The 13,083-nt window shown below is 40.2% G+C and overlaps 2 protein-coding genes across 9 annotated transcripts in view; one reads left to right on the top strand and one right to left on the bottom strand.

Moving 5' to 3' along the window:
• LOC661034 (monocarboxylate transporter 12) overlaps positions 1–9,595 on the top strand; it is a 52,921-nt gene extending 43,326 nt beyond the window's left edge. For 4 of the 8 annotated variants that reach the window (XM_015985106.2, XM_015985105.2, XM_015985111.2 and 1 more), the window contains exons 4-8: positions 6,563–6,731; positions 7,274–7,438; positions 8,037–8,557; positions 8,603–8,740; positions 8,785–9,595. In XM_015985106.2, the coding sequence (XP_015840592.1) occupies positions 6,563–6,731; positions 7,274–7,438; positions 8,037–8,557; positions 8,603–8,740; positions 8,785–9,431 (1,640 nt within the window). In that variant the 3' untranslated portion in view covers positions 9,432–9,595. Of the gene's footprint in view, positions 1–5,528; positions 5,883–6,264; positions 6,494–6,562; positions 6,732–7,273; positions 7,439–8,036; positions 8,558–8,602; positions 8,741–8,784 lie in introns of all 8 variants that reach the window. The other 4 variants (XM_008202843.3, XM_008202845.3, XM_015985108.2 and 1 more) reach the window with 3 other exon arrangements.
• Positions 7,269–12,918, bottom strand: LOC103315078 (delta(14)-sterol reductase TM7SF2). Its single transcript, XM_008202848.3, has 5 exons — positions 12,737–12,918; positions 12,191–12,642; positions 11,350–12,144; positions 10,897–11,299; positions 7,269–10,847 (listed from the first exon to the last, which is right to left on the bottom strand). The coding sequence occupies exons 2-5, from the start codon at positions 12,638–12,640 to the stop codon at positions 10,570–10,572; spliced, it is 1,926 nt and encodes a 641-aa protein (XP_008201070.2). The 5' UTR covers positions 12,641–12,642; positions 12,737–12,918; the 3' UTR covers positions 7,269–10,569.
• Between the last annotated feature and the right edge of the window lie 165 nt (positions 12,919–13,083).

The raw sequence follows: 13,083 nt of genomic DNA, 5'->3' as shown, positions 1-13,083 counted from the left end.
AAAATAGGGTTTCTTATAATAGGACGAACGCCGTGAATTATTATTAATCCACCAATCTGCCAATCTGCAAAAAGTTTTTGCAAATTATTTTTACAAAAAATACGCTTTATTTAGTTCCGAATTTATCAAATATCTGCATCTACAAAAAATAAACAAATACAAATACAAATAAAATAAAATCAGAGCAGGCCGTGCCTGGGTAATTTTAGCCATATTTTAAAAATTGATAAATCAGGATTTTTCAAAAAATTAATCCTTGCTTAATCTAAATTATTCCGAAATGGTGTTTACCACCCAACAAAAAGCTTACATTGTAGAAAGATATTTTAACAAGTGAAAAAAAAACGGAATGGAAATATTCAATTGGTGTGGTAGAAATTTCACTACAATGTATTAGTTTTTATAGTTTAACAGTTATTTGCCAACACAGAAACAGTAGTATTAGCAAATAACCGTTTAATTTCTACCGAAATTCTGCTGGGCATCATCTCCTTAGACTCCTCTACTGTCAACACCAAAAAAAAAGTGGCTAAAGTTACTTCCTTTTAAAGGCTTGACCATATATTTTTGGAAAAAAGAAGGATTTCTAAAAGAAGAGAGGTTTTTCTTTTCATGAAAAGCAAAAAAACCTGGAAATTACTCTTGTGAAAGATCAGTTCCCCGTAGTTAATTAGAAATATTCATTACTATTACTCAAAGTGCTCAGATAAGAATATATTTTTTTTATAAAATTCTCTAATAATACAATATATTACATACTTAAAGCAGAAGATGTACTTTCATGTTTACTTTTTCCCGTATAGTCTGTTTAAGAAGTTCATTTTTCAAGTTTTTAAAAATTTAATAAAACCGTACACAAATGACATTCCAATTTACCTTAGGTACACATCAATAAAATAAAGTTTTTTGGGATATTTTAGTCGCTGCCAGTTTATTTGATTAGTTAGAGACGAAAATTTGTATGTAATAAGTGCTAAAAATAAGTATCTAACGTCCAATTTTTTAAATTAATATATTTTTTAATAATTTGAAACAGCAATAGTATAGTTTCCAGCAAAATGCTTTTGACATACAATTTTATAACGCCTACGGGAAGTTAGAAAAAATTATCAGAAACTTTAAAATTTGTACAATAAGGAAAGACCTGTTCAAAACTTATACCATATGTTCCTACATTTTTGGTGGACGTTCAATGTGTTTTATTTTAGTTATTTACGTAATTTCAATAAAATTTGACTGTGATATTTTTCATAAATGGCCCACAAAAAATTTCTTGCAATTAAACAAAATCAAATAAAAAATACTTGATTTGCTTTAAATTTTTGTGTTAAGGATTGGTTGAGTCGCTCATCCTTGCTAAAATACTTGGGCTAGAAGCGCTCTCCGGTGATAAAAATAATTTCCGGCGAACTGCTCGCATTCATGTTTATGGTCTTAGAGCAAATTACCTCGGTGACATAAATTCCGTTTCTTAATTTTACGAACTCGTCAATAGGAAAACTTCTCGTCTAATCCCCGTTCTTCCTGCGAAGTTTTTCAATATTTTGATTGATGTAGTCTTCCAGTTATTCATTATACCTTTTTCGAACAGCACTCGTCGCGTCGCTCTTTTCACTCCGGCATTATCAATCTCTCAGGCACGATTTAACCGGAAAAAAGGATATTGCACACCACCGCACATAAATAAAACTTTTCTAAGCTCGATTTTTTCGCACGATTTGAAAGTACTAAAGTTCGCGACTTGTTTATTTCAGCTGTATTCAGAACGACAAGAAGTAGGCACTAAATATGGAACTGGATTTATGCCGGCATTGTCAATCCGGAGGTTGGGAAACTGCGATTTGAGCCTTTTTGTCCTGCATACATGCATTAGCGACACGCTCCTGCAATAAAACGCGCATTGTTTTCGATCCGACACCCACGAAAATCGGCATAAATTTCCAGTTGGACCGAATTAAAGCGGCCTGTTAGTGCTGTTTGGATTACGCGGGATAAGTAATGTTCAAGTGCGACAGATAGAACACATGATAAATATAAGCCTCGTAAAACCGCCTGATTTACGGCCTAATGGGCAGAAAATGCTAAGAGAATCTTCAAGAAAATTCAACCAGTTTTTCAAAAAATCTAACGCACTGACGCGGTGAAACAACAAACAGGTCCGTTAATTTGGGGCGCACTGACGCTTTTGTAACAGTATTATGCAAAAGTGAAGCTTGGTTTATTTGTTCTCTCTTCTTTGTTCTTTTGATCCATTGGCGTAAACACAGCTGGCCTAAATAGAGCCAGGGTTCTGTGAAAAAATCACACTTGCGTTTGCAGGAATTCCTGCATTCTATGGCATCATTAGGAGTAATTGTGATCGAAAGCTATGACAATTAATCCGAAAAAACGGCAATTTCCGCGATGAGGCTTTGGGTGTGCGTGTCATGTCTTGCCTCGTTCCATAAACGTCACTTGTTCGTCGTTTAAGTGACATTCGATCTTAGGCGATTTATTTTTCATTGCTAATGGGACAAAAAGAGAAACGTCCGTCTAGAATAGAAACGAGTCACTTAGAGTAATGATAAGATAATTACATTGTTCGGCGAAAAGCCGCGTAATGAGTGTTTTTATTAATTGCGACGCGTAAAAATTACTTAAAACGCTGGGGTTAATGCGGGCCCGAAAAAGCCGAGTCATATTTTTTAATTGATTCTGACACGAGATAAATTGCGCTGAGATGCTAATCTAATTCAGGAGGGTGCACTTGTGGGGGATTTACTCGCGAAAATTCCGGCGCCTGTCCTGGTTTCAAAGAGAAAATGCCAATTATATAAAAATGAATAAGTTTAGATCGGTATGAGTGATAAGGGGATTAAGTTCAGCGTGTGGTAAAATTGGAATGACAAGTAAACACACTTTCATTTTTAAATTGAAAAAAGCAAAAACAGTTTCTGACCCATTTTACAATTAAAATCTCTCTATTTTCGTCTCGTTGCTGGCGATTTTTTGCCAGGATTTCAAATCGTTCGATTTATATGATTATGTCGCGGCAGATCACTGTTTTCAAGTCGCGTTTCCTTCTTGTACCGCCCGGAGTAAATATTTCCGCTCTAGTTTCGCCGCATTGAGAAATCTCTATGCGTCCACACGGCCAAATTGGCTCCCATCGACCTTACAACTATTTATTCTACAACTTCCGCGCAGTTTTTACACGTGCTTTATGCCAGATTTAAAGATATCAAGCACAAAATTGGCTCTCCAGCATCACACGCCAAAATTGAAACCGACCACAAACGCTAAGACCACGCCTCAGGAGACTATTTTCAATTTTTTTAATAAACAGTGTTTTAATTTTTTTGTGTTAGTTAAAATTTGTGTGTGGAATGGGCATTACGAAGGTTTTATCAGAAAATGGTCTATTCGTATTTTTATTTGATAACATGGCCTAACAAAATCAAATTTATACGAACTGAGGGAAAAGAATTTAAAATATAAACCCAACTCGTGCTCTTTAGAGATTTGGTGACAAAAACCGTGACGACGAACTAAATGTGAGGATCAAAAATCCCAAATCCCATTAAAATTCATTCTTGGAGAATTAGTTGTAATTAGAAAAAGCTCGTTCGCCGTTATATTTTGACATTGGTGAATAAAATTCAATCGGCGACGCAATAATCAAATTAAAAGCGGTTTTAAACGACCGGTTCCAAATACCTACATATCATTAAGTTGTGTTTTACAAAACCCATCAAATTAGCTCTTTCCGAATACTTAAAACGTCGTTTATTTTTAGCCCGAACGACAAGAAAATATTGAATTGTTATTTAAGAATATAAAATAAAGTTTGACTTGGGCAAGTATACTCGTATATTAAGGTGTTTTCTATTCAAATTTCGTGCGAGATTTATAGAGGAGCGCGAATATTGTTGTAAAATCGGACACATCACCATTTTCTTCGCGGGAAATCGCGTCACGGTGATAAATCACTTTGAATTACCATACAACAATATGCTTTTAAGGCCATTTTAATTAATCTTGTTATAAATAAAACTCAACTTAAGGACAAGTTTCGTGTAAATTTATTGCGACATGGGTTTGGTAAAGTCTTGCGGTTTCGAGCCGGCAGTTAACACGATGTATTCCTCAATTAAATTGAAAACGGCAACGGAACGTTCGGCGTTATCTTATCCGGTCTTAATCCACGACTTGGCTTAATCCCCTAATGCACTGGTCTTTAAAAACTGGCATTGCGGTCATTGCAACTTTCCCTCGAAATTCCGCCGCTTTTTCAAATTTATGCTTTTGTTTGGTCTCGTGCAATTCGCGATAATGCTAACTTATTACCGTGCTAATCTCTATTTACAACAATGTACTCATGCATGACCCGAAAATAAAGCAAAAGACGTTTCTGGGACGGCGGCGTTAAGCTCAGCCAGCTTAATCGAGGGACATTTGAATATCTGCAAGACTATCTCTTATTGTTATTATACCGGGCGGCTCATAAATACACGGCTAATTTCCGCGTTTATCGCAAGTTTGTCCGCGAGGGATGCGCAAAATACGAGACACGAGATAAACCTGAGTAATTTGCACAACTATTCACAAGTCTTGCACTCTTCATGATTGATGTTAACGGAAGACACTTAAAAGTGATTAAATTTAGGGGCTCTTCCTGCATAAAAAACAAAATTTCAGCTTTATTAAAATGAGATGGCCATTTCGGCTCTTTACATAATGTCGGGTTGGAAAAAGTCCGGTCCTTTCATAATACGTCGCATCTAAAAACAGTATGTAAATTCAGAGGGCTTTCGAAAAAAATCTATAATCTGATCTAAAATTGAAATTGGCAGCAGCGATAGTGATGGTTTAGTTGCCGTAAAGCCATGTTGCCATGCTTTTAATGGCTCAATAAAACGTGATTATAGGTTTTGTTGTACATAATTGTAAGGTGTCGAATAAATCTTGTCTCGACTAAAACAGATTCTTTTCAAGTTGGAGCTATTAAATCGGAGAGGCCCAAAGGCCGATAAAGTAGTCTCGTAGTAAACCCCCGCATAGATCATTCTGTTCGTTTTAAGCTTATTTATGAGGAGAACTATAATGTAAGCCTTTTTATTGCCTCTCTTGACAATAATGAAATTTGGTTTTATCTCGAAATTTTGGCGGTTCTATAAAATGCACACGTTTTCATTTCGCAACATCATAATTCCCGTAAGTTACGACCGGGGGATTAAATTTATACGAAGCAACATGTTTTTGTCACATATCAAATGGAAAAATTAAGAAAATGTTGTTTGTTTGTGGCTATCGTTATATTGCGTGGGAAGCAAAAACTTGCGGAGATTTATAACGAACGAAAGAATATATTCCAGTTTCCGGCAACTATAAAAGGCTTCCACAAACAGCGTTCAATCTCGACTCTTGTACGCCCCTCAATTGCCATAAATATAGCGCCATTCCAAAAAAGAAGAATATTTTTTTAATTGTGAACACCTGTCTAAAATTCAGCTTGTAGAACGTAATTAATAAAATGCGAGATTCAACAGTAGTTCCGGGTCGAATTCCGGGCGCCTCCGGCGCCGCTGACATGCAACATGGTCCAGGTCCGGATTAGCGTCGCAAAGTGCAAATCATGACACTATCGCTGTCGCTCCGTCCCTTGCAATTATAAGATTTCTCGCGATAGGTGCAGTGTTTGCAGCGTGAACGTACATATGCCTGTGAAGAAATGAGATTGACGGCTGACGTTACTGGTCCAGATTTGAACCGGAGGAGGAGGAATGGCAACGACCGACGAAGAACTTTCGAGCGATGAACGGCCACGCCGTTGTATCTTATCGCGCTCCCAGAGTCTTCCTCATCTGTCCCACCACGATTCGGGGCTCGGGAGCTACTATGGGGTTCGTTTGACCAACGACTTCGAGGGGGACAGATCTTGACCGAATTTGCAAAATCATCCGCGTGTTTCTTTCGCCAAGTAATTTTCCTGATTGCGCTCTCCAGACTTGTTTTTCCCCGCCTTGTTTAATGACGACAATCGCTCAAATTCCGCCAAATCCGCGAGCAAATAAACGCGACATTTAATTAAAACTTGACGAATTTATCAATCACATAAAGTAAACATAAAAGAATTTGCGAAAAGTTAAGGTGTGTCGTAAAATTTACGAGCCACTGTGTATCTAGTGAAGATTAAAACAAAAATATTTTTTTATTCGGCTTAAATCTTTTCCCTCTCGGAGCTTGTGGACGAGTCAAACCGCCCCATTGACTTTTCGGTGGCAGGGCTCGGGGGTGGACGACGCGCCCGCGAGTCGGGCGGCCCGCCTCGTCGCCGACCTCCGCCAGCTGCTGACCCTCAAGCAGCACTACTACCCCGAGGGCGGCTGGGGATGGGTAGTGCTGGTGGCGGCGGTGCTAGTCCACGTTCTCAGTCACGGTTTACTCACGTCGGCGGGACTCTTCTACGTCGAGATTTTGCGGAAGTTTGGTCCCGCTGTTGCACAACCTACAGGTACAAAAGGGCCACGAAAAAGGGTGAAATTGTGTCGGGGGCGGCTGAGACATTGAGGCTTTGTTGCAGGATGGCTGGGGGCGATGTCGACTGGCGTTGCCTTGCTTATCTCGCCAGTGACGATCGCCTTCTGTCGGAGGAAGTCCACCAGGGTCACCGCTGTCATGGGGGGGCTCATCACGGCTCTGGGGTGCCTCTTCACCTCGTTTGCCACCCAGTTCCATCAGCTTTTTTTCAGGTAATAAAAAAATGGTTCTTTTGGGTTAATGACTCAGAAACAGTGATTTTAACGTTTTAATGGAGTAGTTTTTTATTTTAATGAGATTCGCGGTTTTATTTTTCTTTTATTTTGACGATAAATAGGATGCTTGTTCCGGATCTGTGGGGGTGGATAATTTATCAACACAAAAATAGAGTCGACTGAATTATGATAAATGGTAAACTTTCCCCTAGGGAATAAAATTGGTGGAGGCGCAGGGATAATAAGCAACACAATCCTTTGGAAAACACAATACATTAAACTGTGGTTTAATTTGGCCAATAATATTTTTAATACCAATAAAAGACAAAGAACAAAAGTTGAAACGATGAAAAAAAATTGATTGAATGTAACTTATAGTAATTAAAATAATCGTAATTAAAAAAATTGCCTCAGAAAGTTAGATAAGTTATTATTTTTGAAAGTTGATAATGGCGAGGAGGCCGGGCATGTAATTTCGTTGATCTCTCGGCTGATGGTAATTTCTTTAATACAAAAATTAACCAGTTGATGTGGTTTAGCTACGGCACTGTGGTGGGCATCGGTGTGGGCATAACCCGCGACTGTTCGACTCTGATGGTGGCCCAATATTTCAAGAGACGTCGTGAATTCGTCGAAATCTTCATCGTCTCGGGCAGCGGCCTGGGAATCGCCACAATGTCCGTCATCATCCGAAGCACAATAGGGTGAGCAATAATCTCTCGACAACGACACCATCAAAAATTATCTCCATCGATTCATCCACACAGAAAACAATAGAGTGATAAAGTTTATTATAAAGTTTGTTACTTCATTCCGCCGGATGCCGATCAAATTTATCATTTCCAATTTATTACCCCAGGTTTCAAATTACATCACAAACTTTCGAAAAGTTCAATTTTTACGATTGGATCGGACCCGATCGAGGCTTTAAAGCCCCCAGCAGTCGTAAATATTTTAATAGCCGATGTTTAAAAAGCACTCTATAATTTATCTAGCCGCCGGATTAAAAAAGGAAGCGATTTAATCACGCGAGTGATTTCTTCAGATCGGTTTCGTTCCTCGAACAGATTTCAGAGGCTGTAATTAAATAATAATCGCCGATGTCGGGCTTTATAAGGATGCGAGAGGTTGACATTTCCAGCGGACGCTGATGGATGACTCGCCTTCCAACCGACGAACATAATGGAAAGGCGTTTATGGCTGATATCTCGCCGCGACTTAAACCATCCCATTCATTTACTCGATTGATTGCAATTTGACGACGCTTTCAGCAGTTTGTTTATAATTTTAAAATGTGGACAGGGCGCTGGGCTGGCGCCTCGGCCTGCAGGTGGTGACGGGCGCCATCTCCGTCACCTTCATCCTCGGCACGTTTTACCGCTCCGCCTCCCTGTACCACCCCCAGCGGCGCGCCATCCTCCACATCAAGAACCAGAAGCGAAAAATCAAAGACAAGAACAAGATCGAGGACAAGATTCCCTTTTTCGATTTTAGCACTCTCAAGAGTAAAACCGTCCGAATTCTGCTGATATCGACCGGAATTAGCGCCTTCGGCATCAACACGCCTCTTTTCTACTTGGCGTATCAAGCGGAAGTCGAAGGACTCGGCGACTCGACCGTTTTCCTCCAGATGTACTTGGGCCTGGCTTGGACGGTCGGATGCGTCGTTTTCAGCACTTTAGTGCTCCACAACTCGACCGAATGTCGAATCGCGAGACAATATCTGTGCCAAACGGCCGTCTTCATGTGCGGCTTGTCCATCCTGGCCTTCACGGTGGTCAGCGGCAACTACCACGCCTACGTCATGTTCGCCTGGATTTACGGTACGAACAATAATTCAACCAATTAGATTTCCATATTTTGCTTAGGGATTTTCTGCGGTGGGTACCACTACTCGCTCAAGATGTACACGTACGAGAGGGTCCGGGCCCGGAACTTCGCCCGGACTTGGGGCTTCGTCCAGTGCTCGCAGGCCATACCCATCGTCATCGGAGTGCCGTTTTCCGGTACTTGACTTAGGTTTTTTTTCGAGATTTAATGCGATTTTCAGGATATATGAACGAGAAATGCGGCGACCGCGCCGGCTACTACTTCAGCTCCACGTGCGTGATCGTGGGCAGCCTCACCCTCTTCCTCATCGACCTCCACCGCCGCAAGATCTCCCGCCACAAGCACACCCGCGAGAACGGCACGCGCCACCTGTGCGTGTCCGAGACGTGCCCTCAGAGGCGCAAGTTGTCCTTTTCGCAGGAGCCGGAGAACGACGCCGGGGTGACGGCTGGGGCTGCGGCGGCGGCGTTGGTCTTGGGGGCGGATCTGGCCCCCAACCAGCCTGCGGGGCTCATAGACAACATCATCGTCTCGAACGACAAGCCGGAACTGACGTGCATTTCCGAAGAGGGGATCGCCGACATGGATCTTCCCGATAATCTCTTAGACGACTTAGATTACATAGGAGACTGTATCACTTCGTGTAATAAAGTAGAGAATTATTTAATGCTTAGTGAATTTGAGAATAATTTAATTGCGGAAATGCCTGTGATATTGGACAGGAAAGGCAGGCGGTGGTCGCTGGCCAGGTCCAAACTTGCGCAAAACGAGGAAGGGGACGAGGAGAACGGCGTTGGGGTGAATAACTCCAAGTGGAAAGTATTTCCCAATCGTGTTATTACTGTCATTGACGAGTCGTCCGTTTAGAATATTATTGTTCGTTCTTTACTGCCAATAGTTGTATAAAGACTACCTCATAGATCAACGGCTAATTCAGAAGTGGAGTACAATAAGAACTCGGTGTCACGTATGTAGTGGAAATGCTGTGTTACTATTATTTTGTAGTTATTTATAATAAATATTATATTCAACACGTGTTTTATTTTAACCAGAGATTCGCGGATCAACTCAAATGCAGCTGCAGATTCCTGTAACCCGTTCTCACAATTTTGGAATGAAGCTTTTCTAAGATATTTTTAATGTCTGGGGAACAAATAAACACTTTTTACTTTAAAAAAATTTATTCTAAAACAATCTATAAGTAGAAATCAATCTGTTCTTTTACTACTAGGGCACTTTCAAAAAAATCATAAAATTTAAAATTTTAAATACTAATTTCCTATTTATTTAAAATAGGTCAGTTAACTGTATGGAAAATAAAACACATAAAACAGGACGCTACGGGGCCCCCTTATTATACACCACTGCATTAAAAATTTGGGCTAATATGTTTCACTGTTATAAAAATTTAAGTTATCTAAAAATTGATAAAATTCATACAAGTCGCATTATAAACCGCGCATCTCCATACTGTAATTACAAAAATACTATAATTTTCGATTTTAGTTACGTTTTGAACCTCCTTTTTTTATTTCCATACTTATTCCTTTTTGTCAAAAACATTGCACAATCTAGTTGAGATCACGAAAAATGAAAATATAATTGTTGTATGAGAGAGCAAAAACCCCACTGTGACTATAACATAAGTTTGGTACAATGTGTTCAGTTTGTACTTTGTCATTTCATTGGTAAAGTATGGCAAAAAACTTATAAACTCACACCAATAAAATAAAAATTATGACCTACACCTACGATAACTTAATTCTAAACGTGATCAAGAAATTTTCAATTTCTTCAAACCCAATCAGATTTTTATGCAAAAAGATTGTTGAGCAACTTTGCATAAAAATAACATGTAAATATTACACATACACTCTGATTGGGTACATCTAAAAAATAGTCGTGTTCAGATTGTACAAAATTTACTGATAAGTCTGAACACCTTTGTGTAGTGTTAAAAGTATGTACATAAACATTCAGGCAATTAACAGTACTTTTTTTAAAACTAGTAGACTTTCGGCACTAGCACGTATTTTACTTTGCTACAGTACCTGTCCCATGCAGCCCCATATTTCTGTTTACATCTAACATTATCTCTAACAGAACGATGAATCATAAATAATATAATCGAAATTGAAGTCACAACTGGTGGTACGTGGGCAGCGAAGGGAATAAAAGACAGATTCATTAAAATATCCCCAAGGTAATTCGGGTGACGGACGATGCCCCAAAAACCGGAACAGATAAGTTTCTTGCCTTTGGTCGTCGGAATTGTTTCCAAATCTGTTACAAAAACACAAATATTTATATTCCTTACTGTGACATCACTTACGTGAAAGTGCAGGATCGTAGGGATTTTTTCTAAAGGCATCTTTTTGATTATTACTTCCTCTAAATAAAATATATCCAAGGACAAAAATAAGGTTGACCCAAGTCAGTTTCCAGACTGGCAATGTGACGTCGTAATCAACAACGTATTTCGTTACTGTAGCCATCATTATTGGATAAATCAAATAACCAACTCCTGACATAAATCCAAATCCTTCATACTGAATTTCAAACGATGAAACAAAGGTAGCTTCATGTGCCAAAGCATCCAAATAATACACCAAATGAATCAGTACAAGAATGACCAAAGTTGGGTTGATTGATAACGATTTTAAATCAACCGTTTTTATCGATGGCGTGGTGTTTAGACCCAACGAAGTGTAAAGATACGTTAGATCCAGCAGTGCCTATAATTACGTCTTGTTTAATGTTATCTTTTAAGCAAATAAATACTCACAGCTCCAATTAAAGCCAACCTAAAGACGTACATTTTCAAATCAAGCAGTCCAAAAGCTTGTGGATTCAATTCCCGCCCCATAAAGAAACCATAAATTTTATTCCTCCCGACCACATGAGCATTTAACGCATTAAACGGAACATAAAAACTTCTCACAAAAGCGTAAAGCGTTAAAATAAAACCGAATAAAATCGACGCGATTGTCAAATGGAATAAATGTTTGACTATAAATTCACAAATCGGTATATTCCTCAACTCTAATCCAATTCCGATCATTAAAAAAACAAAACACGAGAAAAGACCGTTCATTATGTACTGAAATTTTCCCTGTTTTGTTGCCAACCCGGTAATCTGTTTCCCACCGAACGGGATAACCGATAAAATCGCCAAAAAAATCGCATAACCGAAAAAACCCAAAATCGAAGTCAAATCAAACCAGGTGTTTAAATTCGAATATTTCTTCAAATCGGGCATTTGAGTGAACGAGCACTGATTCTCGTTGCACGCCGCTAATAACGCAATGATCGTCAAGGGAGTGGTAAATATGTAAAAAAGCGCGCCCCAAACGCCCCCAAATTCGGTAATTTGTCGAAACTCCTGTCCCCTATCAACCGAGACCGACTTCCTCACCATCAAGCTGTCGTCCTCATCCGAAAACTCGCCCATTTTTTTCGCCACACTATCAAAATGCTTCAAATGGACGACTCTCTCAACTTCACGATTTTGCGAATTTCTCGTCGCGCGTTTGATGAGGTTGAAAGGGCTCGACCTTGAGTCAGTTGCATTCAGATTTAACTGAAAAACAAATTAGGTGGTACGAAAAATTGGGGGTTTTACCAACCTTCTCGACTTGGACCTCCAGCCGCCTCGCGCGTCCCCTGACGGCGGCTTGGGGCTTCTCGTGGGGCACGTCCCCGTCGGGGTTGTCCGAGTCCGTGTCTATATCGACCCGCGTCCGGCGCGGTCTAGTCACTCTCTCCGAGAAATAAGTCTCTGCGCTTTTTGTAACAGTGGTTTTGACGGCCCTCGTGGGGGACTTCCGGCTTGGGCTTCTCCTCATAGGGCTGCGCGCTTTCGGAGAGGACACTTTGGGAGTGGAGGACTGCAGCGGAGGGGAGTCCTTTCGTGTCCTCGAGGGGCTTTTGCGGGCCGGGCTTTTAGGGCGCGCCGGGCTCTTGGGCCTGGAGGGGCTTTTGGGTCTGCCACGGCCTCTCGACTGCTTGGCACCTTCCGAAGCTTCCCCGGGAAGAGGCGGTTGGCCTTTCAAGGCCCCTTTCGATTTCAGTACCATCGCTGGTAGACAAAGCGAAAGGTTAAGTCGCGGAAAGACGCGCGCCAAAAAAATTCTTCAACGAGTTGCTTTTAGAATGGTCAAATGGGGCTTTACCTTAAATTGTGGCGGTGTTGTTGGGGTATTTCCAAAATAATTCGAAAAATATTCTTGTGTTTACAACTAAAAGACGCCGTAACACGACAGACGCTCACTTGATCGCAAACAACGCGTTCGAAATGTGGCGATTTGATTGGCCGGTTTGGAAGTTAGTCAAAATAAGAGTTAGGAAAACGGATGAAAGTTTATTTTAAATATTCGGCAAGGCTAAAATGAACTTAAAATAAATTCGAGGCGGTTTTAACTCAAAATAGAATTTTAAAAAGTTACATAACTACTTTAAAATTAAGTAAACTTCAGGAATTTGGGACGGCGTTGCCAAATCGCAATTGTTTTGATCCCAT

This window comes from Tribolium castaneum, chromosome 4 (assembly GCF_031307605.1).
Source record: "Tribolium castaneum strain GA2 chromosome 4, icTriCast1.1, whole genome shotgun sequence".
Lineage (NCBI taxonomy): Eukaryota > Metazoa > Arthropoda > Insecta > Coleoptera > Tenebrionidae > Tribolium > Tribolium castaneum.
Note: the sequence above shows the minus strand (reverse complement) of the source record. Positions and strands in the feature narration are given on the sequence as shown.

What these genes read in the sequence shown, in the direction of transcription:
- LOC103315078 (XM_008202848.3), bottom strand. Translation starts at nt 12,640, where the DNA reads ATGGTACTGAAATCGAAAGGGGCCTTGAAAGGCCAACCGCCTCTTCCC. An exon ending in TGGAGGTCCAAGTCGAGAAG is followed by an intron (nt 12,145 to 12,190) that starts GTTGGTAAAACC and finishes TTTGTTTTTCAG; the next exon opens with TTAAATCTGAATGCAACTGA. An exon ending in CTACGATCCTGCACTTTCAC is followed by an intron (nt 10,848 to 10,896) that starts GTAAGTGATGTC and finishes TTTTTGTAACAG; the next exon opens with ATTTGGAAACAATTCCGACG.